Below are 27,122 nucleotides of genomic sequence, written 5' to 3'. Positions count from 1 at the left end.
AAACTTGTATATTTTATTTATCATGAGGTTATACAAAATTAAAACTTGAATAGTACATAAGAAAAGATGCACAAATAATACTATTTTGTGTTCAAGAAGAGTTTTCTCCTAAAATCTGTTCCAAGTGCACAAAAGTGTTAACACACCCTCTTTGATACTATTACACTGCTTGCATTTGCACTCTCCACCCATACAAGTGAGGAAGACATCAGCCTTGTAGAACAGCAGTTCAAAATCAGTGATCCATATGGTATTGTATTTTCTGTAGATTCCCAAACAGAAGCTTTGATATACAAATACTTTAGGGCAAAGGAAATGAATTCAAACACTATTGCATTCTTTTGGCAGTTCAACGTTTTGTTTTTTTAATTCCTTTATTAATTCAGCCTTATTGTAGTCATGTTAGTTTTAAAAAATTAAGATTACCCATTTTCCTCCTGCCAACAATTTAAAGATCAACATTTTAAAATTAAAAGAATAAGCATTGGTATATTTCATAGTAGACAGCTGAAATAAAACTAAGTAGAGATGCCATTTCATGAATGGCGTTCTAAACAAACTCTAAGTTGTCTGTTGGAGTGATAAAATCATGCATTTTAAATTCATACTCTCTTCTGAGTAGCCTCTCTATAATAAATTAGCAATAGTATGAAAACTTTCCTTCTTAATTGTTCCATATATGAAGTTTTCTAATTCCCTGCAACTTGGGAACACAAAAATTAATTCTTATGCATACTGTTATATTAGCATTCATATATATATACATATGTCATGTGCTTTGATATCTCTTTTTCAAACTGTAATTCAAGTGTAACAATTTCAAAGGTTAAACTGCATGATCCCTAAACTGTCTTTACCACCACCTGATAGGTAAGGCATTTAATCATTAAAAAAGGACTTCTTTTATAAACTGAAAAACCTTTATTTACTCAAATTAAGTTTTTAAAATAGACTCAAACTTTGCTAAAATAAACTGTTCTCTTTAAAAAATAGGTCTGAGGAGTGATTATCAAAAACTTTAATGAATTATTGTATAGAAGGCTCCCAACAAATGTGTTTTTAATAGTTTTATAGTCATTTAAAGTCAGTCTCGAGTTCATAAGTACTAAGAGCACTGACACTATAAGATTTATATAGTTTTGAGATTATCTCTATAGACAGTTGTAAGCCACGTTCTCGGTAATATCTACTAGACACCAAGTGTTCCACACCCTATACGTAATAGCTGAACTAAGAAGCAAGAGCTGTACAAAAATACCCTTTTAAGAATCTGTCTAAGACTTCTGAGCAGACTTTAAGGAAGACCGTTATGTATCATTCTGCTCAGAATTTTTCCTTTCTATCACCAGTTATGTTATGGCTGTACTTGAAATGAGTTTTAACCTAAAATTAGCCGAAGGTTATTTTCAGCAGTATATCTCTAACGGCAAAATTTAATTTCTGAAGTCACTTGATACTGAAATATTGAAAAACAATTAGTGATGGTTTTCCTAGTTGTTGTGCTAAGGCACAATATGATCAAGAGCGACTGAGTCCTAGTTTTCCTCATAGAAAATTGCACAGTTACCCATGTAGAATGGGGTTTCTATAAGCTTGCACAGACAGTTTAATTACTGCCCATAATACAGTGTATCAATCAATAAGTTAAAGTTTATATTGAAACTATAATTATATAAAATATTAGTCTTTGAAAGAAAAACAGAAGAATCAACTCTGATTCCTGTCGGAAAAGCATATCGCTGAATAAATTAAAATCTAGAAGAGCCAAAGAAAGTCTACAGTAACAGAGTAAAGCCAGGCTGAACCAGCAGCATTTAATAACATTCAACCTGCTAAGTTTGGGGTTGTGCCAAAGCTAACTACATTTTTAAGCAAAATGCCAGGCTCTTTATTTTGCAAGAACCCATAGGCACAAGCAAATACCATGAGAATAACTGGTGCTTCATCTCACAGTTGACCCATTTACACAAAGATTACAAATGATAAACATTTTAGTAGCATCAGTTAGCCTTTGGATTTCCTTACAAGGACATTAACAAAATGCTGAAAATTTTAATCCAGTCATACTAAATTCCAACTGCTCAGTTCATGACTGTAAACCTCATCATTTTACCTTTTGCTGTAGCATATACACTCAGTTCTTTCATAACCTATTTCCTCTACATTTTTTTGAACAGAGCGATGTTGGTGACAAGGCACATTTTTCTGAATAGAAGAATTGTGATTTTTTTTGTTATTTTCAAAGTGGTAGGCACGTGGAATGGTATATTAAGGCACCCATAGCATGATGAGAGTTTTCTTTAATGAGGAGGACTCATCAAGAATGTAATCCCTAAGGTACAGGAGAAATGAGTATACTTGATTTCTGACACATATTAAGCCCTTCCCTGGGCCTATTTTTCAAACATCCCTGGATAAAGCAACAAATGGGAGAGTGAATATAAGATTTAAAAATACACACATTAACATTTCTTCTTTACTTTCTAGGCTTCTTGCTGCCAATCATAACAAAATAATGGTCATCTTCCTTCTTAAAAATAGGTTTTTTGGCACCACTAACTGTTTCCTTGTTAGCTAAGAGTGGCTTCTTTTCCGAAGAAGCCGGAATTTGGCCCGTTTTTTGTGGTGCTTTCACTGAAGACTGGCTCTTTGGGGAAGGTTGGGTCGTCTTTCCTATAATTTGTGTTTTTGAAGAAGACTGGGGAAGCTTCACAACTGACAGAGGGGTGCGCCCAATAGGTTTTGTGGAACTAGATCCAACCGGAAGGCCTTTAAACTTATTCTGGGGCTTATTTTTAGCAGTTGAAGCAGCGTTGTTACGATTCGATTCCAGGATAGGTGTCAACCTTGCAGCTTTGGCAGGAGAGGCTGAAGATACAGATGCTGGTGGGGTGAGCATCTGGGTTGATTTCACCTTCTGGGCCTGTTTCAAACCTGCTTGGGGCCCTCGGCCAGATAACTGAGGCCCTGTTACTGTTTTTGTTGTACTTTTGGAACAGGATTTTGCTGTTTTTGCAAGAGATTGATGTGAAGGTGGAAGCCTAGATCCCACGTGTAAATTTGTATTAGGTGTATGGCTAGGAGATTTTGATGAATTTAGGTGTGTTGCTGAATGGGACATTAAATTGCACTTGGTGGGAATAGCATTTTGGTGTTTAGAATCAGTGGTTTCTGTTTTACCGGAATGTTTACTGGAAGAGGGAGAAAGTGGAGCATTTGGCTTGCCTCTGGAAGAATTCTGGGATGGTGAAAACCTGATTCTGGGATTATCCGGTGACAAAATGCGCTTGCGCAGGGACTCGGGGCCAACAGCTGTGGGTGAAGAAGTGCTTTTACTTACTGGATGAGCAAGACGGGGAGCAACAACGGAAGACTGAACATTTTTGGCAGGAAAGTCCATTTTCTTTGACGATGCTTTTAAAGTTTTATGATGTAGCGGAGAATCTGTTGCCGGCGAACTTGCTAATTTAGAACGGCCTACACCAGAATTCAGTTGACCTGATTTCAGAGAGGACGAGGGGCACATTACAGCTTTTGGAGATGTCTGAGGGTGTTTGGAAGTAGCCTGCTTAACTCTGGCCCTGACGGCGGAAACTGGAGTAGAGGGTTTGAAATTTTGCTTCTGATACATATTGACTGCTGACAGAGGATTCATTAAGGGAGGCTGTGGTGGTCTAACTGACGAATCAGGGACACTTTCATTTGAAATGCCTTTTTGAAATGCAAGAATTTTTTGCTCAAGAGTTGCAAATTGCAACACACGGCAAGGATCATATTTGAGTAAAAAACCTTGAAGAGTATCCCAGCCTCCGCCAACACGAACCATTACATGCTTGCCATGAAGCATCTGGGGAAGAAAAAAACAGCACATTTTAAAAACATTTCATTCTACGATTCATTTTCTTTCCATTTTAAAGTAGGCTAAATTTTAATTGCAGAAGTTGACGGGTATTTTTAGTGTTCATTCTTGCATAGTTAGCTTTTGTCGGTGCGATCACACCATATAAAGTTACATAACAGCATGTAAAATCACATGCAATGGAAAACTAGATGTTGAGGGTGGTTTCCATAAAAGGACATCCAGATCTTTATACAGTCTAATCGAGAAGAAAAGCCAACAAGAATTGTTGAAACAGTGGCTGAAAAAGTAAAAATTCAATTTTTCTGGAAATGGAAAACCTTTCTTAGAATCATAGCCACTATTTCTATTAACGAAAAAGGAAATTAAGAAAATCAAATTCTTTTTCTTATGGTATTTGTTAAGCACTTGTGTCAAACACTGTGTTCAGCACTGGGAAGATACAAGTGAGTTAGGGTGGACTTAGTCCCCATCTGGCATGGGGCTCACAGTATAAGTAGGAGGGAGAACAAGAGAACTAAGGCATAGAAAAGTTAAATGACTTGCCTAAGGTCACAGAGCAAGTATTTGGCAGAGCTGGTATTGGAACCCAGGTCCTCTGACCCCCAGGCCTGTGCTCTTTCCAGTAGGCCGTACTGCTATACCATAATATAATTATACACAATTAGATTTTTAAAATCTACTTCTCTCTAAAGATTGGACTTACCCTTATAAAAAGTATTTTATCTCCCAACCGATAACGTCCTTCTGACAAGTACTCAATAGAAAATCGATGAGAACAGCTACAGGGAGGATCTTCAGCTATATGCTTAACCTATTTAAAAAATTGAAAAAAAGGATCTTGAATAACAATAGTTATTTTTTAAATGGAGGTTCAAATAGAAAATGAAATAGGCAGGTAGGAAAAATGCAAACTGAACAAACAGAATTCAGCAAAAAGAGAGGCTACCTAAAGAATTAAATGGCATTCAAGAAGCATGCCAGATAGAAAATTCTATCAGGAACAGCTAAGATGTATGAACCTGTTTGTGTGTATATTTATAAATGTACATACATGCTCATATTTTTATTTATATATATATAAAATATACATCTATAGAGAGAGAATGTGTGCACGCACACGCATGCATGCGTGTGTGTGTGTATGTGTACATGTGTGTATTTAGAGGAAATGAACCCTTGCAGTCAATTACGTTTTTTCCCAAAAAGCTTATAGCAGGTGTCCTGGTTCAAACTGTCTTAAATTATCTGAATAATGGTTATGTTTAATCACGTACATAAACCTAGTCCACATCCAGAAAGAAATCAAGCCTAATCAGGTTGTGGGAGAAGCACTCATTTGGTAAATAATTACATTATAATCTAAACACTTCTACAAGCCCTTGTACTCAACATCAGGTGCACCATCACTACAGAACTGGTTTAATATGGGTGAAACTTTAGCTGGCTGCTAAAAGTTTTTTAGCTAATGGATTTTAAAAAACTCTATCTGCAAGATGTGGATCAGCATTTTCTTTCACTTCCTATTTTTACATTAAAAAGCCCACATTGCCTAAAGTTATTTTTGGTTACCACATTAGCAATCATTCTTCCCAAATGCCATTACTGAGTGAACATTTCAAACCAAGGAACACAACATCTCTGAAGGTCTTGAACAGGATGGAGAACTACTCAAAATGTTAGATTTGGCCTTTCCCACTACTTTACTGCTCCTTTTAGGAGGCAGCCAAGGAACATCATTAATTCTTTTAAATCTTACAGTTATGTCTCAAACTTAGCAACTGGTGCAACCTCAAGCCTCACGTGAGCAAAATGAAAGTGCAGTTTGGACTTACAGCTTCATGTAGTTCCTCGTGGTGACAACATGTCTTCGGAGTGTTGATAGGAATTAGAGGTCCAGAGGTATTTAGCAAGGTCTCTTCCAGCTCAATTTCTTTCTCTAGTTTTACCAACACAGGTGGCTCAACTCCATATCTAGAAACAAATGAAAGAAAAGGGAAGGGGTTAGATCACGGGCCTGGGAGTCAGAAGGCCCTGCGTTCTAATTCCGGCTCCACCACTTGTCTGCAGCCTGATCTTGGGCAAATCACTTAACTTCTCTGTGCCTCAGTTACCTCAGTATAAATCTCGTGAGCCCCATGTGGAACATGGATTGGGTCCAACGTGATTAGCTTGTATCTACCCCAGTGCTTAAGTGCCTGCTACATTGTAAGCACTTAACAAATACCATTTTTAAAAAGGCACATAGCAAAGACTCTTAAACAAAGACGTTTATCAACAAAAATCTCAGTTACTCTCAAGCCTCCCTTTAACCAATAATTTTAATCTCCTCTCCCCCACCTCAAAATTTTACCAGAGCTCTTAAATTGAAACAAAGGGCTGATTTGAGTTTCACCTTATTGACTTTCAAGAAGGGTTCATGAGCACCAAACGCTCAGAAGACAGGCAGGAATCACAGAGTTGTATTTCTGAGTATTCACTACATGCAAGGAGTCTCAGCTGCCTTAGAACTTGCCTGGCCCCGTTCCAGTCCCCTGCCCTTCTCTGTCCAATTTGGACTGGCTGCAGTGTGGCAACACCACTACCTCCTACTTAAAATCAAAGACTTCAGGACAGGCAGAGAGAAGGATTATGCAGAGAGAAGGATTATTAAGTTTCCCCTAGATTTTTAAAAATGAACTAACTTAATCCCCAATATTTTTGAAGTTACAGTCTTGCAAATATATATGAAAATTTCCAGCCTTCTAGTAAATTTACCCCATGTTCCTTCAGTTTGATCATGCTTGATCTTGCTTATCTAAATGAGAAGAGATTGTAACTGCTATCAGTCTGCCCCAGTGTTTAGTATAGTGCCTGGCACATAGTAAGCACTTAAATACCAGAATTATTATTATCAGCCACACTCATACACCAATAAAAATTCAAACCTTAAGACTAATTCTACATGTGTATATATGTACCTATAAAAAAAAGCTACATTTTACACACACACACACACACACATAAAAATGTTACAATATGGTGACTAATAAAATCAAACCCTATGAGGTGACAGATATTGATGCCAAATACCAAATATGAAAAATGACAGAAAAGGGGGGAAGGAAAAGTAGCATTTTGGTCAATAAATTTTGAAATTAAATATTTACACTTTAAGTCTTTAGTTGTGGTTTTTTATTAGAATTCTCAGTTATTTATTTCAAGCCATTTGTGATCCATTACTTCCAGCATATATTTTGACTCTTTGTAGTAAAATTATTCTACCAATCATGTCTACTGAGCACTTACTCTGTGCAGAGCACTGTACTATGTGCCTGGGAAAGAACAATTTAACAATATAACAGAGTTGGTAGACATGTTCCCTGCCCACAACTAGCTTGCATTCTAGAGCGACACTAATGTAAATAAATTATGGATATGCACATAAATGCTGTGGGACTGAGGAAGGGGTGAATAAAGGGAGCAAATCAGGGTGAAGCAGAAGGGAGTGGGAGAAGAAGAAGGGGGACTTAGTCCTGAAAGGCCTCTTGGAGGAGATGTGCCTTCAGTAAAGCTTTGAAGGTGGGGACAGTAATTGTCAGATATGAGGAGGAAGGACATTCCAGGAGGGAGGCAGGATGTGGTCAGCAGTGAGAGAGATGAAAATGTATAGTGAGTGGTTTGGCATTAGAGGAGCAAAGTATGTAAGTGTAATCAGATACATATACTTGGTTTATTAACTTAATTTTTTTAATTGAAGTTATTTACCTACCTTGATACAATTCGACCAATTTCAAGCAAGCAAAGATACACTTGTCTTGGGTCTTTGTGCAAAACTATAAGAAAAATGAGATATTGGTTAACAAAAACTTACACAGAAACTTGTCCAAGCAAGGAAGAAAACTTGGAAAAAAATGCAATAAAGTAGGTGTCTATCCCATAATCTATGAAAAATAAAAATTGGGAGTATATGAAAATCTTACATCCATATACACTTTCAAAAACCTTTTCAGATTACACAGGTATTGACATTTTCTTTATGAATTTCCACTCATTTGTTAATACTTTTAAGACCTTCCATCTCACACCTCTGTTCATTTCAAGACAGAGGTTGAGGAAACTGGTTTTTAAAACAATCTTAGCACAGAACTGTGCCCTTAACTGTCGCTATTTAACCTCATTGCCTCTGGTTCACCATGTGACATAAAGAAATAATATTTACTTCGAATTGAATGCAATAAGTATTAAGCTACGTTAGACAGAGCCCATTTTCCAAATGCTAAATAAGTTCATCATAGCTCAAAAGAGATGGATTGATTTTAAGGCACTTCTTTTGGGATAAGCAATGTTTTACATTAGTGCCAGTTGCAAGTACCTTCCAGGTGTTTGATTTTCTCATTAAGTACATTTTTACTCTCTTAAGTATTCAATGGCTTCCCACTGCTTTAAATAAAAATCTGTAAGTAACATGTACTGACTTGCAGCACGACACGGTCCTTCTCCAATGAGGAGTTCGATGTTCTCGTGTTCCACACTGCAGTTTATGATTTAAGGGAAGGATTTAAAATTTTCCTACTTTAGAATACTGCATCAAGGCAGGTCGAAAGCTTGAATGAGATAAACATCATTTATGGTAGGAAAATGATCCTACATAATTTAGCCAAGGACATATTTGTATTGAAAGTTTTTAAAATTAGTTTTTTTTAATGCTTCTAGTATATATATATATACTTGCCATTATCTCAAAGGCATCTCTGCATTGCAACAACAATATCACTGCTTTGAGTTCTAGGTCCCTCTCCTCTTGCTCTCCCTTCTCCTCTCTTAAAAAGGGAGGCAGAAATCAACAGCCCTTTGCAGTGTACAAAAGCCTTAGATCATTAGTCACGATTTTATAAATTTTCAACATTATAGGGCTATTTACAGTTTAATACCTTTCTGACCTTCAGCCCTGGGCAAACAGCTTCATGAATGAGAAGAGAAATGCCCAGAACGGGACAATCGGTCTCATTTCCTTCATCAGGAAGTGAAGTGGGCAAAAGAAGACAATTTGCTTCTCCTTTGATCTCTAATGCTTTTAAAGATCGGTGCCACAAAATCAATTAGTGATGTTAAACTTGTAAGCAAAAATAAACATCCTTCAAAAGCACTAAAGGTGAGATGCAATTTTAGAAGGAGACCAAAACCTGCTACTACATTTTTATTTATAGTCAAACCCTAAAGGATGAATGCATATATTTGCTAACATGTACTCTAATACTGATGGACTTGTGCTAATTTAAAATCAATGCAAAGACTTAAGAATTCTTGAAAAAGTTTAGATTCTTCAACCTAAACTTCTTTTTTCAGATGATATAGGGCCTTTGAAACATATATTAACTTTTTAAATATAAGTTTCTGAGGTTCGTTGGCATCTAAAAAATAGGTCTGGCAGCTGCTATGTAAGCTCTTTGAGGGCAGGAATCCTGTCTACTCACTCCACTGTACTCTCCCAAAAGGTTTAGAACAATGTACTGCACACAGGAAGCACTTAATAAATATCACTGAGTTTAAAAAAAAAAGGCTAAATTATACAGTGTAATTTTTAATATGATTTTTAACTACCTAGATAGTTGCAACTTTGTGTATGGAATCTTATTCAGAAATTTATTTTCACACATTGATTTTCTATTATTACAGTTAAAGATGTTTGAGTCAGTGGACTCCTTGACATATATTTCTAGACTCTTTTATATTTTATCCTCCCAAGGGCTTAGTACAGTGCCCTGCACACAGTACGTGCTCCATAAATGCAAATGATTGGTGTTTTTCTGGGACTCTAAATTTTTTAATTACATTCACCCATCTCAGGGATCAGCTCTGCTTGTGGCTGCTCCTGCTACTCCTCCCGACACTATTCAAAGTCTTTCAGACAATGCTTAAGAGCTACTGACCTTAGAAGAAGGTTTCACCACTTGAGCACTCCTCGAACAAAAGATGGATCACTCCATCCATTTTCGACTTCACTTAATTTACTATTCCTGCAGTGAGGCTCCCCAGGAATGGCTAAGGAAACCCATCTGGAGGCCAGATGTACAATTTTTCCATCTTGAGAGGGGTAAATTCACCTGCCTTTGTACTGTAAATGTGTGTGTGGAAGTGTAGGACAACAACTATCTCAGATTGCCTGGAACCCTGCTGAAACATAGGCCTATGGAGTGAGATGTTAAGGCAGAGTCCCAGAGGACCCAGCTAAAGAAAGGTCTTAATGTAATTAATACAAAAAAAATATATTTTCCAATTATCCTTTTTATAAAATGCCACAAACCTTTTCACCTTGCGTTAAGGTTTGTCTTGGGAACAAGATGTAGCACTAAGATTTCCATCTACAGGATAAATGCGAAACTCTGGAAGTTAGACAATCAGTTAAGGTCTTTTTAAACATAAGCACTCACCTAAACCCTCAGATTCAAAGAGATAAGTCTCATCAACACCAAGGCACCTACACCAGTGAAGGAAATTTGCAGTATTGTCTCTAGCAAAAAATGAGCCTGAAGAAGCATCTTTTTTACAAGAGACTTTTTTCATTGGAAAATCCTGGAAAGATAAAAATTTGAAGTATCTAAAATGTATATACAAGTTCAAATGCCTATAAAGCAGTAATATTAGAAAGTATGCAATTTATTTGTCCACTTCGACTCAGAGACGTACATCTTCCCCGTTACTGAAGACAACCACCTTGCCACAATCTCCAAGGCACTCCCATCAGCCCTCTCCCTCCATCTTATCTATCATCTTTGCTCACTAACCCCAACTCACCCCTTCATTCCTCTCAAGACAACCTACTCGCTGTGCCTCATTCCCATCTCTCCCACATCTGAGCTCTTACTCTTGCCCTCTCTCCAGGCTGAAAATACCTCCCTCCCTCCAGCTTTCTTCAAAACTGACAGACCACAGCTCCCAATCTTAAAAATTCTGGAATCAGGAAGTTTTCCCCAATGAATTTATCTTCTCCCCAAGTTATATTCCCCCAAGAGCTACCACCTCAGCACTTCTACACTAACTGCACACTTGGTATACTCAAAGTTCACCTATTATACCTCTGTACACAGCAGTTGACAATATCCTACTATTTAACCCCTGACTTGAATACCTACCTATCCACTTCTCCCTCCTATCAGCAAATTACTGTACTGTCTGTCTCGCCCACTAGATTATAAACTCCGTAAGGGTAGAGATCAGTCCATTGGTTCTAATGTACTTCAACTCTCCCAAGAATTAACTACAGGGTTCTACATACAGTAGAGCTCAATAAATACTATTGCTTGATTGAGAAAAGACTCGGTTTAATGCCTCACATCAATATGGTAGCTTGAATCTGCCCTAGCACTTAGTACGATGCCTGGCACATAGTAAGTGCTTAACAAATACTGTTTAAACCAAAAGGCTGGGAAGAGGAAAATAATAACAATTATAGTATTTGTTAAGCGCTTACTATGTGCCAAGCACTGTTCTAAGCACTGGGGTAGATACAAGGTAATCAGGTTGTCCCACATGGGGCTCACAGTCTTAATCCCCATTGTACAGATGAGGTAATTGAGGCACAGAGAAGTGAAATGACTTGTCCAAGGTTACACAGCAGACACGTGGCAGAACCGGGATTAGAACCCACATTCTCTGACTCCCAAGCCCGTGCTCTTGCCACTAGGCCGTGCTGCTTCTCATCTATCAAAATCTGCCAGAACAGCATCTGAAACCTTCTCAGAACAGCCTAGGTAACCATTTAAAATAGGCAATTATTAGCTATGAAAACTTCACTGTGCGCGTATAAAAGAACCCTGTAAAACAAAAAGGTGACTCACTGATAGTTCCTTTGAGCTACAGCATACTTTAACAGTTTTTTGAAGGACTTCAATCAACTGACAAAGTAGTACCCCATTATCAAGTTCTTCCAATAACCTTTCAGTTGTAACTTTTACTCCTGAAATTAGACAAAAAAATTAATATTCTTCCAAAGGCAACAAACTCAAACAAAAAGAAAGTTATAGGTAGAGGAACATGGAATGGGTTGCTGTTGGAGTCCAGTTGAAAAACATTTCTCTAAAAACCTATCACACTTCATCAAGTAAAACTAAAACAGTTGACTTCAAATTCAACAATTTTAGAAAGAAAATTCACCCATCTGGCAAGGCACTGAAATTTATCAACTTGTAATTTATAGGATTTTACCTTATTATTATATTATTATTATTATTGCCTGGGAGCAAAATATTAAGGTAGTAATTGACTTTCCCAAGCACTTAGTACAGTGCTCTGCACCCAGTAAGCACTCAATAAATACCAAAGATTGACAGGTGATCATCAAAAATTCATGACTTTATTTCCTCTGGTTTCTGGAATATTCCTCTTCTAATAATAATAGTATCCGTTAAGCACCTACAGTGTGCCAAGAAATTTCTAAACTGGGGTAGTTACAAGATAATCAGGTCAGAAACAGTCCGTCTCCCACATACAGTTCACGGTCTAAATAGGAGGGAGGATAGGTATTGAATCTCCATTTTACATGTGAGAAAACTGAGGGTCAGGGACGTTAAGTGATTTTCCAAGGTCACACAGCAGGCAAGTGACAGGGCCAGTATTAGAACTCAGGTCCTCTGACTCCAGGACCCCTGTTCTTTCCACTAGGCCATGCTGCATCTGCAGAGTTGAACAGGAGATGCCCACCAACAATACGGGTTTTGCCAGGTTGACTAGTAATGTGCCACTGAATAAAAACAAAAAGCAAAAATTAGCATTCCTCTGCTATGCTTTTTTTCTGAAAATATGAGTCTTTTAATAGCAAAAGCATTCCAAAATGTTCTTATTTGTCAATAGGCAACGCTGGAAACTGGGCTGTTCTGAACCTGCAGGAGGTGTTCAGGATAAATATGACTGGAGAATGCCAGCAGAATATGCACGTGCAAGACTAATCAAATGAGCTGCATGCCGTTCCAACCCCAGGTTCAGTGATTAGTTACCCCATCAATACCAAACAGAAACTATTTTTGTTGTTCAGAAAAGAAGCAGTGCTGATAATCAATCAAAGGTATTTATTGAGCATTTATTATGTGCCAAACTCTTGAAAGAATACAATACATCAGAATTAGCAAACATGTTCCCTGCCCACAACAAGCCTATAATCTGGGGGTGGGAGGGTCCCAGGCTCACCTCTCCTGTTCTGTTGCCAGGGCTGAGGAGTCTCATTTATCAGAACCAGGAAACTTCCTTCCCTGCTATAACCTCCAAGGGGGGACAGGAGAGAAGGGGGTATAGCCCAAATCTGCATTATTATGCTTTGGGGTAATTGCCATTGTCCATCAACTGAGTTATCCGGACAGAATTACAATGAATTGCTGTAATGTCAGCGATGGGAGCCTCTGGGCACTCTTTCAAATACCTGCCTTTCCCAGGACTTGGAAATAACCAGAGAAGCAGTGTGGCCTAGTGAATAGAGCACGGGCCTGGGAGGCAGTAGAACCTGGGTCCTAATCAGGGCTCCGCCACTTGTCTGCTCTGTGACCTCTGGCAGGTCACTTAGCTTCTCTGGGCCTCGATTACCTCATCTGTAAAACAGGGATTAAATCCTACTCCCTCCTGCTTGGACTGTGAGCCCCAGTTGGGACAGGGACTGTGCCCAACCTGATTAGCTTGTATCTACCCAAGTGCTTAGTATAGTGCCTGGCACATAGTAAGTGCTTAACAAATACCATTAAAAAGACAAAAAAAATCAAGAAACGGGCAAAAAAACCCAAGAGGAAATTAGTCTATTTGAAACAAATAACCTTTCCATTTACGAAGAATCCACAGTAGAGGCTCTCTACCCTGGGAAAACTGCTGCCCATAACCTTAATTTCCACCTCGAGGCATGCCACTTCTGACTAATTTTACAAGTTTAGAATGATTCAAAATAGTGTTTATTCAAAAAAGGCTTTTAAAGTAGAGAATATAAATACTTTTCAAATGTAAAAACTGATGAACTAGGATGATCTTAAAAACAGCTGAGAGGTCAAGAGTTGACTAAGCAATTTCCCAGGCCTTACCTAGTAAACCAGTTAACCAGATTGAAAGATCTTCTTGCATAGGCACCAGGGTAGCTTCATGCCGGACAGCTATCCATTCATCATACTGATAAACATCTGCCAAACCTGGCCCATGTCTGGGAGTCAGAGGACTTCGTGGACTTAGAGGCAGATCTTCTCCAAACCACACCTAATAAGAATATAATAAGATGACTAAATTGTAGCCAAAAAGTAGATGGAAATCCCTCTAATGATGGGCTCTAAGGTTAACAGCGATGAATCAGAAAAGAGATCTAAGAGTCATAATAAATAGCATTATTATTAAATGCTTACTATGTGCCAAACAAGTGCTGTGGTTGAGGCAAGATAATCAGATCAGACATAATCCCTGTCCCACAGGAAGCGTTAGTTTTATCAACTTAATGTGAGGTGGCAGCCAAGAAGGACAACAAAACACTGAGTTTTATCAGGAAGAATTTGAGTTAAAAAATAAAAAAGAGCAGATTTCGATCATTATATAAAACTATGAATTGAGTGCACCGGGAATACCTCATTTAAATATGGCTGCCACAGCAGAGCTGAAGAAAGTATTGAGTATTGAAAGTATTGAGAAGGCCAACCAAGATAATCATGGGGAGGAAGAACACTCGCATGAGGACGGATGGAAATGATTAGGATTCTGAAGAAGATGATGACTTGGAGGAGACAGGAAACGGAAGAGGAAGAGGAGGAGGGAGAAGAGAAGGGGGAAGGGGATAAAGGGGAAAAGGGGTTGAAGGGGAAGGGGGGGGAAGAGGAGGGAAGGAGGAGGAGGTGGAAGAGGAGGAGCGAGAAGAAGAGGAGGGGAGGGGGAAGAGGAGGAGGTGGAAGAGGAGGAGGGAGAAGAGGGGGGAAGGGGAGATGGGAGAAGAGGAGGGAGAAGAGGAGGAGGGGAGAAGAGGAGGAGGGAGAAGATGGGGAAGAGGAGGAGAGGGAAGAGAAGGAAGAGGAAGATGAGAATTTCTTGGATTTCAACCACTCAAGGTCATAATATGGCAGGAGTGCAAAGAGGAGGTCTAGTTCCTTGCTTATTCACTCCAGGCTTTAGCAAGAGCAGTGTGTTAGCTTGTGCTTAACAAGTGCTTCAATATAACTGTTTGATTGTGTGTGGGTGAGCAGTGGGAGTATGTCTACAGGTATTAGCATTTTTCCAGTGTATATGAAAACATTTCTGGGTCTGAGTACATGTGTTATTGGTTTTTGAAAAAGTAGAGGAAAAGACTCCTTAAAAAAAGGACCAGAGAGGAAAGGTACATTCACAGGGAACAGATGAGACATTATTAGCAGTCAAGAAGTAAAATATTTTGACAATAGAAGATTAAAATAAACTACTGGTGCAATTTAGGATGTTCAGGATTAAGATGAAGATTAGTCAATACTTAAACCAGTTATACATCTGAAAAGTAAGTGGGTCAACAAGTCAACTCTTTAATCATAGCAGATCAAATATCAATTATTTTCTTTAAATAAAAATTAATGAGTACTTTGTGTCTTTTCAATGTGGATAGGGAATGTTACATAATCAAACCAAATGCCTAAGGTAATACTGCCAATACAGTATAATTATTTATATTCTTCGAAGAACCAACTAGTGCATGACTACTTCTGACAGAGAAAATCCTATCGTGAAATTACATGCTTAGAGTTTTGTAAGAGTTTGTTTAGTAAAAGAAACACAAGTCCATCAATTGCTTTAAAACCCTTTGCAAACATCACTGGAAGATTATTTGCCGACTTGTTAGACATGGTAGATTAGTCTTTGACGCATTTTGGTCATAGGCAAGAGACCAAGTATCTAACACCGGTAACGCTTCCAACCATAGACAATCAATTCATGACCCCTGGGGTCTGGTGGAAGGTTAGGAATTCCCAGCTTTAGATTTCCTTTTTCAAACCTCTCAACAGTGTTTATCACCATGATGCCAAAAATTAAAATAAATAAATAAAATAGTCCATTATCAAGAAAGAATTCACATACGTTTGGCTATTACAGGTACCAGGATGAAGGACTTCCCTAGAATATGATGGATGGCCCACATCATCAGCTAATAAAATATTTTCTGGGGGTAGCCCCAGTATGTTTCTACTTAGAATTAGGAGTTCTGTCAAATTACATTTGCCCCCAATTGTGATTAGAGTAATTCAGCAATCCCCCAGACACAAGAATATTTTAGTTCTTTCAGACTAATTTGAAAAGTCGAATATTTCTGAACGACTTTGAGCATTAATGCAACTTACCTGAAACCCAGCTTTCATAATTTGAAAAATGATTCAATCTGCCACCACATTGCCCTAAATGGCAGAGATTATTTGGCTGAAAATAATTAGTCTTTGGCCAGGAAACTATAAATAGCATCACAATTTTTACCTTATAGTTTTTATCTTTGAATTTTGGGCCCATACAGGTGGCTTGAGAAAATACAGTCAGACAAATATGTGAAATATTCTCTGGATTAAAACACAATTTTCAATACCCAAACATATGAAACACATACTATGAACTCCTTTAGAGTTAAATTTACATTATTTAATCAAAGATAAAACTTTGAATAAGTGTAGTACTTACTTGAACTGCATTCTGCATGTTTGTTCTGAAATTCAATCTTTTTCTGAAAATAAAACAAAAATTAAAATATAATCAATTGTTACACCTTAACTCTCTTAAAATATAAACATACAGATCATTCCATCAACTGTACTTCCTGAGAGCTTACTGTGTGCACATTTAACTCTTCAATCTATCCTACATTCGGCTGCCCCCTTCAACTTCCAAATGCTGTTCCGATCACATCACTCCCCTCCTCAAAACATACAGTAGTTTCCCAATTCACTCTACATCCAATACTGGACCACTGGATTCAAGGCTCTCCACCAAATATCTCATCATCATCGATGTATTTACTGAATGCTTACTGTTTGTAGAGCACTGTACTAAGTACCTGAGAGAGCATGACGTCTCCTAAGCTATCCACTCTCTAAACCACTATACTCCCGCTTACATATTTCACTCTTTCCACCTTAACCTCCTAACTGTACAGGACTCTCACGTCTCCTGTCTTCAGCCTATTATGAGTTCCCGTCCTCGGCATGGAACTCCTCCCACCCATCAAATCTGCCAAACTACATCCATCCCCACCTTCAAAGCCAATTTAATAACATACCTCTTCTGGGAAACATTCTGATTAATGTCATCCCATTAGCCATCCTTAATAGTCATGTATATCTCCATTAATTTATTCAATTCATTCATCTTATGCTTATATTTGTTTTTACTAGGTGTATCCTACGTTTCCAAGTGCTTACACCGACTGATGGCTTGCAATGTATGTCGACAGTCAGTGTCTATAAATCGCCTTCATTAGATTGGAAGCTCGAGGGCAGGAACTGTGTCTCCCACTTGAATTTTAATAATAATAATAATAATGATGATGGTATTTGTTAAGCTCTTACTATGTGCCAAGCACTGTTTGTGCCTAGTTCAGTCCTTTACACCCACAGACTCTCATTCTAATTACCTATGTGTAGGTGTTCATAAATAATGATTACCGGGGTCCTCCCTTCCCCAAATCCGAGCAGCCACGGCTGCGTAGGGACCAGAGACTCTATTAGATGAGTCAGGCAATAGGAGATTGCCTCCAGGATGAGAAGAGAAAAGTCATCTCTCTGTTTGGGCACAGCCCTAAAATATAATCATCCAGTAAGGAATGGGTTCTTTCAAGCACAAGTTTTCTAAGGAACGAGAGACAAGCAGGCAATATTGTTTTAATGAGATGTACATCCCCTTGATTCTATTTATTGCTATTGCTTTTGTCTGTCTGTCTCCCCCGATTAGACTGTAAACCCGTCAATGGGCAGGGACTGTCTCTATCTGTTGCCGATTTGTACATTCCAAGCGCTTAGTACAGTGCTCTGCACATAGTAAGTGCTCAATAAATACTATTGAATGAATGAATGAAAAGAGAAAACCACAAGAGGAGCTGCAAACATTAAACAGAATAACATCACAAGGGACAGTCTTTTTATGACCTCAGTGTGGCCCTAAGCTCATTGTGGGCAGGGAATGTGTCTGTTTATTACTGTATTGTACTTTCCCAAGCGCTTAATACAGTGCTCAAAAAATACGATTGAATGAATGAATGAATTATTCCTCATTGGCATTTTCCACTCCAAACACACTCATAGCTACATTTCACTGTCGGGGTGTCTTCTTAAAATACAAAGGAAACTACATATACTCTTCCTGAGCTGTCAGATTACTGAAGTTGAGGAGCAGGGTGACCAGAGGTGTTAGGAAGAGAAACCAGAGTTGGAAGGGAGATGTAAGGAGAAATTAGAAATCTCTAGAAAGGGCTGGTGAGAGTCTCCTACAGTAGACTAGGGGTGTCCAAGCCTGCCTCCCTCACTTGATTATAAGCTCCTTGAGGGCAGAGATCGGGTCTAATACATCTCTGGTGTTCCCCCCAAGCACTTAGTACAGTGTTATCCATAGAGGAAGCACTCAGTAAATACTATGGAGTGATAGACTGACTGCTTGAAGCTCGTGAGCCTCATGTGATTCTTCACATGCTGTAAGATCACTGTTCTGGGAAACAGGAGATCTCAGCTCTAATCCCAGCGCTCAGCGGAGCTAGCTAATGTGGGCAAAGACTGCATATGCACCTAGAAATATCCGGCACTCCTACTTCCCTACTGGCTCACTACACCCTGGACACCCAGCAGAAACATGATTGGTGGGAAAAAGAGAGTGTGGTTGGGATGGGACAATTCATTAGCTCTACAATCGATTCCTCTTTGCAAGTTCTCCATTTCAGGGCCAAGGCTCATACTTTGCTCCTTTTTGGGGTTTTTTTTTAATGGTATTTGTTAAGTGTTTACTTTGTGCCAGGCACTGTATTAAGCCCTAAGGTAGACAGAAGATCATCTGGTTGGATACAGTCTATGTTTCGCACGAGGTTCAAAATGGGAGATTCCACTCACCCACTAAATCGATCAATCAATTCTATTTAGCGAGAATTTACTGTGTGCTGAGATTGGGAGGATCCTCTAGACTGTGAGCTCCTGTAAGCTCTCTGTGGGAAGAATTGTTTACCAACTCTATCATATTGTACTCCTCCAAGTTAAGTACAGTGGTCTGCACTGAATAAACATGAGTGATTGCTTGACTGATTATATCACAAGAGATATAATGGAGACTTGTTTTTTCTGAATGCATCACTACAAGCTTTCTCTATAAAATAAAATTTAAAAAGTTATCGACAGCGCAAAACATTTTCAGTCATTTGCCTCTACTTTTGTGATCGTGAAGTTATGATCTCCATAAAAAGCTGGAGAACAATTCTTAATGCAAAAAAACATAATTATCAGTAATTGGTCTAGGTGGTGATTAAACTGGGCTGCCCTAAATCCCAAATTAGAAGCAGTATGGCCTTGTGGCAAGAACACGGGCTTGGGAGTCAGAGAACGTGGGTTCTAGTCCCAGCTTTGCACTTGTCTCCCGTGTGACCTTGGGCAAGACACTTAACTTCTCTGTGCCTCAGTCACCTCCTGGGTAAAATGGGGATTAAGGCTGTGAACCCCACGTGGGTTAACCTGATTACCTTGTATCTACCCCAGAGTTTAGCACAGTGCTTGGCACATAGTAAGCACTTAACAAAGACCATAATTATTATTAATATTATTATCCAGGAATCCAGTTATAAAGTATGGAGTCCAAGTACAGAATCCACAACAAATAGCGGACTTCACCCTACAAGCTTATTTCTTTTCCCTTAATTCCAAAGACCCACCAAAAGTTTTGTCCATTAATAGTTTTCTTGTTTTCAGGTCTTTGTATAATTTTTTTTTCTGTCAAATAGAAAACTTCTAACTTCCAAGAATGCCACAAAATGGAGTGGACTTCTAAACTGTATGTTTTTTAATACTCTTCAGATTAATTTTTGCCAATTTACTTCTGGATAAAACACACCAAGGTATTTTATTATATGCCTATTAAATTAAATTTAACAAGTCAACTGGGTCCCACAAAATATCACACAGAAGAACAAAAATGTATGCTATTTTAAATTACTGAAAAAATATTATTTACAATAAAAGGCTTATTTTTCCTGGTAAGAGATATAGCGTTAAAACTGCACTAACCCACGCCATCAATAACCTTACTTTATGAAGAGCCTATTTTTCTTCATTTAAGTCTAATAGTATTAATAAACCTGAGCTGAAGATTTAATTTACTCTATCATATTCTCCTTATATGAAAGTAAATCCAGCAGAAAATCCTTTCGCTGTTGTTTTTCTTTATCTGTACTATGGGAAAGAATAGGGTAACACTATCAAGCTTGTTTTGTGTCCCACGACTTAACTCAGAATAGGTTACATTTTTGTTTAGAATAAATAATCCTTTATTCCAAATAAAGGTCCACAGTAAGAGGCTTCCTTGATCATTTCATAAAAATGGCATTAGAGAAGTTGGTCTCATTAAAATAAGGAGCCCCACATAACTAGGCAAAACTCCTAAGAGTTGCAACTGCCAAGCTGGAACAAAAGAATGCCCAATTCACAAAGCAATTGCAAGAAAAATGAACAAAGTGACATATTCACAAAGAAGCTACTGTGTTACAAGAATGTTTAATAGCTGCTCTTTCTAAAGAACATTAGACTAAATTGTTCTGTGTGAAAAAAATGAAGACTTTATGCACTAGTTTGGTACTTGAACTTCACGGGTAGGTTTTTTCTTCTAGAAATTGGTTTGCAATGTTCCCGTCAGGTCTAATGGGGAGACTATTTCCAAGATGAAGAACTACATAAATAAGCACCTGAGAAAGCTTTTGAAAAAAAAGTTTTAATAAAATAGACTTCATGGTTTGTAGTGAATTATTTAACATATTTTAAAATTAATAAGGTACATTTATTTTGGGGTCTTTTTGTCCAAAACCTTTTACATACTTCAGTGGAGGAAGTATTTCCAAAATAAAGAAATACTGTATCCACCAACCATAATCAGGAGAAGTGAAAAAATATTACATCTAACTTGTTAAGTTTTGGGGGGGAATTTTGGAGTCACAGAATTTGAAAACTCTGAAAAGAAATTTGGTCGGGATGTTGGACCTACACCCTATTCTAATGTACAGACATCCTTCATAGGAAGATGACGCCACTAACGATATGTCGTAAACACATGTTAAAACATGAGTGTGGATTTGTCAAGGAAACCAACAGTCCCTACCATATTGTACGGCGAATCCCCATTGTGTAAGTGATTGCAGCGTCTGGTGCTGTTTTCAGTTGTACTGGAGCTTCCGTTAAAAAGAGCCACTCCTTTCTTAATTACACAGAGTCCAAGTTGCTTCCCAATAGCTGCCATGCTGTACAGTCTGAAGCTGCGCTTCACTGAATCCTCAAAAATGCTTCCTTAGCTTTGGGTCGTCCCATTTCAGCTTCCCTGGGTATCTCTTCGCGTGTACTACCTAGCAAAGCTGGGTTGAGGTGACCAGAGCTTTGATGCTCGTTTGATGGCCTACATTCTAAGGGCTCACTTTTGGGGATCTTATTCATTCATTCAATCGTATTTATTGAGCGCTTCGTGTATGCAGAGCATTGTACTAAGCGCTTGGAAAGTACAGTTCGGAAACAGAGACAATCGTATTGCCATCTGTCGACGAGTGGGGCACGTAGAGAAGGCTGACAAAACTAATCCATTTGCCAGATACGATGTCTGTGGCAGGTCCAGGTCTCACTACAGGCACTGCAACTTTAAAGGGAGGGAAAGAGGAGAGGAAAGCGGAAGGAGGATGGAAGCACAGAAGTAAGGAAGATCTAGACCGTAAGCTCCTTACGGGCAGGGAACGGGTCTACCACCTGTTGCTTTGGAACTCTCTTAATCATTTAGTACAGTGCCCTGCACACAGTAGGCACTCAATAAATACCATTGATCGATTAATTGGGAGACTTGGGAAAGAGGGAGAAAAGAAAAAGGGGGGAAAAACACAAGGCAGGAGGGAGTGTGGGCTGGTGATACTTACCACCACCATCTGCCATAGACTCAACCATCTTGGCCATGTCAGCTCGGTCACCTCACCTCCCTTCTCAGGGAAACGGAAGCTCCCGAGCCAAGCTCTGCCAACCAGAATGACAGTACTCCGGTTTCTGCTGCCTAGACTGTGGCAGCACAGCCCCTAACTGGCACAGAACGGGCAGTGATGGGGAAGCCCCAGGGAGCATCAGCTCATGGCCCATGGCTTCCCTTCCCCATCTTTTCCCACTCCCCCCACCCCCTTGGGAATAACATCCAATCTTCCCTGGACAAACCTAAGTTATTTCTAACCTGAATTTTTAATCTCAAATATTTACAGTTCATGCTAAACATCTGGTTTTCAGTGAATCTATTCATTTTATTTGGTGTTTCATCCCCTTAGAAGAACCCAAGAGATGCCATTATTGAGCCAGGACCGAAGTCCACCCAGCATAGTTTTTTTTTGCCAAATGAAGCAACGGAATGCTTGGAGGAAACGTGTGGGGAAGGCCTAGCTTGACATCTATCCTAAGGTTCAGGGACCATCAACTATTCCTAACTTCTCCATCTAAAACCCTCTTAAACCTATTTATAGTTCACCTCCATAGGTTCCTGTGATAACCAACACTCCTTTGGAAATCTCAACCATTCTACAGTTGCAGTGTAATATGCTTTTTATGAAGTGCCAAAACCCTTTAGATTGCAGTTTGGATGGAAATTTTGAATTTTAGGTGCTAATCATGCTAATTTTCACATGTAACTCAAAATGGGTCGTAGGCACACCTTCTTCCTGCACCTGTCCCGGTGCCAGTGGCCTGAGAGGTTTTGGGACAACAACTGTGACCATGAATATCAGAGTTGAGAGGGCAACGGCCAGGCCATCTCTTCTCACCTGCTCTTATTCAGCTATTCAGCTGTTCTTTGCTGGGATCATGGCAGGGGTGAGAGTGCTGGGAAATGAGATTAGAAACCAGCCCCTGTACTTCCTCCAGCCAATCGATGGTATTTACTGAGTGGTTCCTGTGTGCAGAGCACTCTACTAAATGCTTGGAAGAGTACATCAGAGTTGGTAGACATGTTCCTACCCAGCTCCCCAGAATCTGTTGCCACAAAGGGCACAGAAGGAAGAACAATCTGATTGTAAACTCCTTGTGGGCAGGGACCATGTCTACTAATTCTGTTGTTTCGTACTCTCCCAAACTGGGGGAACAGTTTCTGATCTTTCCTACCTACTGTTGCTTCACTCTAAGCGGATGTTGTCGGACTCTGGTTAGCGCTCCTTGAGAATCTGCTCTTCAAACAGTGTATGGCCCGTAGATCGGTATTTAATATACTTCGGTTATTACTATGTGACCTTCCTAAACCACAGCCTGGCCTCTTGGGAAATCCAAAGGAAAATGAAGATTGGTGATCTCCTCCTTTTCAGGGAGAAGCTGATAAGCGGCTGGTCTTCAACAGTCAACGAGAAAGGGTAGGGCTCAGGAGAGGAAGTGCTAAAATACAGTCGATATGGCCTCAGGAAAAGAGCACGGAGCTCGGAGTCAGAGGACCTGGTTTCTAATCCCCGCCCCACCATATGCCTGCTGTGTGACCTCGGGAAAGTCACTTAACTTCTCTGTGCTTTAGTTCCCTCATCTGCAAGATGGGGATTCGATAGCTGTTCTCCCTCCTACTTAGATTGTGAGCCCCATGAAGGTCTTGATTATCATGTACTTGCCCCAGCACATAGTAAGCACTTAGCAAATACCACATTTATTATAAAAAGTGACCAATCCCTGAGATACGATGCCTGCATTAGTTGTTTCAAAGACCAACTCTGCCCATGTCACCACCCCAAGCCGCTGAGAGTCTCCAGGGTCAACAGTATTGAGGAGTCTTTCCTTCCTCCTGTAGTTCTCTCCCAAGCGCTTAGGACAATGGTCTGCACCTAGTAAGTGCTCAATAAATACCACTGATGGATTCCTCCTCCCGGACTCGGGCTGAAATTGAGAATGTCACGAAACTTTTTTTGTGGGGGGAAAGGAAGCCGTTCCGGGAAGACAAAGTCACGAAGGGCAGGGATTGTCTCTATCTGTTGCCGAATTGTCCATTCCAAGTGCTTAGCCTTCTCTCTTTCTACTGCCCACCCCGTACACTCCGCTCCTCTGCCGCTCACCTCCTCACCGTCCCCCGTTCACACCTGTCCCGCCGTCGGGCCCTGGCCCACGTCCTCCCGCTGTCCTGGAATGTCCTCCCTCCTCACTTCCGCCAAACTCACTCTCTTCCCCTCTTCAAAGCCCTCCTGAGAGCTCACCTCCTCCAGGAGGCCTGCCCAGACTGAACCCCCTTTCCCTCTGCTCCTCCCCCTTCCCCTCAGCACTGTGCTCATTTGTATATATTAATTACCCTATTTATTTTGTTAATGAGGTGTCCATCCCCTCGATTCTATTTATCTCGATGATGTCTTGTTTTTGTTTTGTTCTCTTTTGCTTTGCTGCCTCCCCAGTTTAGACTGTCACTGGGCAGGGATGGTCTCTATCTGTTACCGAATTGTCCATTCCAAGCACTTTGCACAGTGCTCTGCACATAGTACTGGCTCGATAAACACGATTGAATGAATGACTGAGCACAGTGCTCTGCACATAGTAAGGGCTCGCTAAATATGATTGAATGAATCAGTACAATGCTCTGCACATAGTAAGTGCTCGATGAATACGACTGAGTGAATGAATGAGTACAGCGCTCTGCACATAGTAAGGGCTTGATGAATACGACTGAATGAATGAATGAATGAGTACAGTGCGCTGCACATAGTAAGGGCTCCATGAATACGATTGAATGAATGAGTACAGTGCTCTGCACATAGTAAGGGCTCCATGAATACGATTGCAGCGTGGCTCAGTGGAAAGAGCCCAGGCTTGGGAGTCAGAGGTCATGGGTTTGAATCCCGGCTCCGCCCCTTGTCAGCTGTGTGACTGTGGGTGTCACTTCACTTCTCTGAGCCTCAGTGAGCTCCTCTGTCAAATGGGGATGAAGACTGTGAGCCTCCTGTGGGACAACCTCATGACCCTGTATCCCCCCCAGACCTTAGAACAGTGCTCGGTGTTTTAATGAGATGTTCATCCCCTTGATTCTATTTATTGCTATTGTTCTGGTCCCTCCGTCTCCCCCGATTAGACAGTAAGCCCGTCCAAGGGCAGGGACCGTTTCTGTTACCGATCTGTACATTTCAAGCGCTTAGTACAGTGCTCTGCACCTAGTAAGCGCTCAATAAATACTATTGAATGAATGAATACCAACATTATTATTATCACTTCGCCTCTCTGGGCCGCAGTGACCTCCTCTGTCAAATGGGGATGATGACTGGGAGCCTCTTGTTGGACCACCTCATGACCCTGTATCCCACCCCAGCGCTTAGAACAGTGCTCTGCACCTAGTAAGCGCTTAACAAAGACCAACATTATTATTATTATTACTTTGCTTCTCTGGGCCTCAGTGACCTCCTCTGTCAAATGGGGATGATGACTGGGAGCCTCCCATGGGACCACCTCATGACCCTGTATTCCCGCCCCCAGCGCTTAGAACAGTGCCCTGCACCTAGTAAGCGCTTAACAAATACCAACATTATTATTATTACTTTGCTTCTCCGGGCCTCAGTGACCTCCTCTGTCAAATGGGGATGATGACTGGGAGCCTCTTGTTGGACCACCTCATGACCCTGTATCCCACCCCAGCGCTTAGAACAGTGCTCTGCACCTAGTAAGCGCTTAACAAATACCAACATTATTATTATTACTTTGCTTCTCCGGGCCTCAGTGACCTCCTCTGTCAAATGGGGATGATGACTGGGAGCCTCCCATGGGATCACCTCATGACCCCGTATCACCCCCCGCGCTTAGAACAGTGCTCTGCACCTAGTAAGTGCTCAATAAATACTATTGAATGAATGAATACCAACATTATTATTATTACTGTGCTTCTCTGGGCCTCAGTGACCTCCTCTGTCAAATGGGGATGATGACTGGGAGCCTCCCGTGGGACCACCTCATGACCCTGTATTCCCGCCCCCAGCGCTTAGAACAGTGCTCTGCACCTAGTAAGCGCTCAATAAATACTATTGAATGAATGAATACCAATATTATTATTACTTCGCTTCTCCGGGCCTCAGTGACCTCCTCTGTCAAATGGGGATGATGACTGGGAGCCTCTTGTTGGACCACCTCATGACCCTGTATCCCCCCCCAGCGCTTAGAACAGTTCTCGGTACAGAGTGGGCGCTGTATCCTGTATTACTTTGCTTCTCCGGGCCTCAGTGACCTCCTCTGTCAAATGGGGATGATGACTGGGAGCCTCTTGTTGGACCACCTCATGACCCTGTATCCCCCCCCCCAGCGCTTAGAACAGTTCTCGGCACAGAGTGGGCGCTTAACAAGTACCAACATGATTATTATGATGGGGGGGGGGGGCAGCGAGGGCGGAGCCCGAGCAGCACCTGCCGAGGGGCCACGAGGGGGCGGGGCGAAAGCGGGGCTCCGAGCCAGCGGGAGCCAATCAGGAGCCCCGCGCCGCCGGAGGGAGCCAATGGCCGCCCGCCCCGGGCCCGCGCGCCGCGGCCTCGCTCAGCCCGGCCGGGGGAGCCGGGGACAAGCCGGAGGCGGCTTCGGGAGGCAGGGCGGAGGGGAGGCGAGGCAGGCGGACAGACGGACAGGGAGACCCACCCCCGGGGGAGAAAGGTGCCCGACTCACCGAGGCCGGACACTCCGCCGGGCCGCCTCCCGCTCCGGCCGGACTCCACTCCCTCCGGCCGCGGCCGCCGCCCCGCCGCCAACCGCCTCCGCCCCCCCCCCTTTCGAAAGGACCAATCGGAAGCCGGGACGGCGCCGGAGGGGGCGGGGCTTCTTCCCCCTCCCTCCCGCTGCCCCCGCTGCGCTCACTCATTCATTCATTCATTCACTCATTCATTCACTAGTATTTATTGAGCGCTTACTATGTGCCGAGCACTGGACTAAGCGCGGGGAATGAACAAGTGGGCAACAGATAGAGACAGTGTCTGCCGTTTGACGGGCTTACGGTCTGATCGGGGGAGACGGACAGACGAGAACGATGGCAATAAATCGAGTCGAGGGGAAGAACATCTCGTAAAAACAATGGCAACTAAATAGAATCGAGGCGATGTACATTTCGTTAACAAAATAAATAGGGTAAAGAAAATAGATACAGT

General features: G+C 40.9%; 1 protein-coding gene across 1 annotated transcript; it reads right to left on the bottom strand.

Moving 5' to 3' along the window:
* On the bottom strand, positions 1 to 26,711 carry GAS2L3 (growth arrest specific 2 like 3). Its single transcript, XM_029079551.2, has 9 exons — positions 26,648 to 26,711; positions 16,481 to 16,523; positions 13,897 to 14,065; positions 11,680 to 11,798; positions 10,273 to 10,414; positions 7,611 to 7,674; positions 5,695 to 5,833; positions 4,566 to 4,673; positions 1 to 3,847 (listed from the first exon to the last, which is right to left on the bottom strand). Exons 2-9 carry the CDS (start codon positions 16,496 to 16,498, stop codon positions 2,477 to 2,479), a joined length of 2,130 nt encoding a protein of 709 aa, XP_028935384.1. The 5' UTR covers positions 16,499 to 16,523; positions 26,648 to 26,711; the 3' UTR covers positions 1 to 2,476.
* Between the last annotated feature and the right edge of the window lie 411 nt (positions 26,712 to 27,122).

The sequence above is a fragment of the Ornithorhynchus anatinus genome, chromosome 14, assembly GCF_004115215.2.
Source record: "Ornithorhynchus anatinus isolate Pmale09 chromosome 14, mOrnAna1.pri.v4, whole genome shotgun sequence".
NCBI classification, from domain to species: Eukaryota; Metazoa; Chordata; class Mammalia; order Monotremata; family Ornithorhynchidae; genus Ornithorhynchus; species Ornithorhynchus anatinus.
This window is presented reverse-complemented; position numbering and strand designations above follow the sequence as displayed.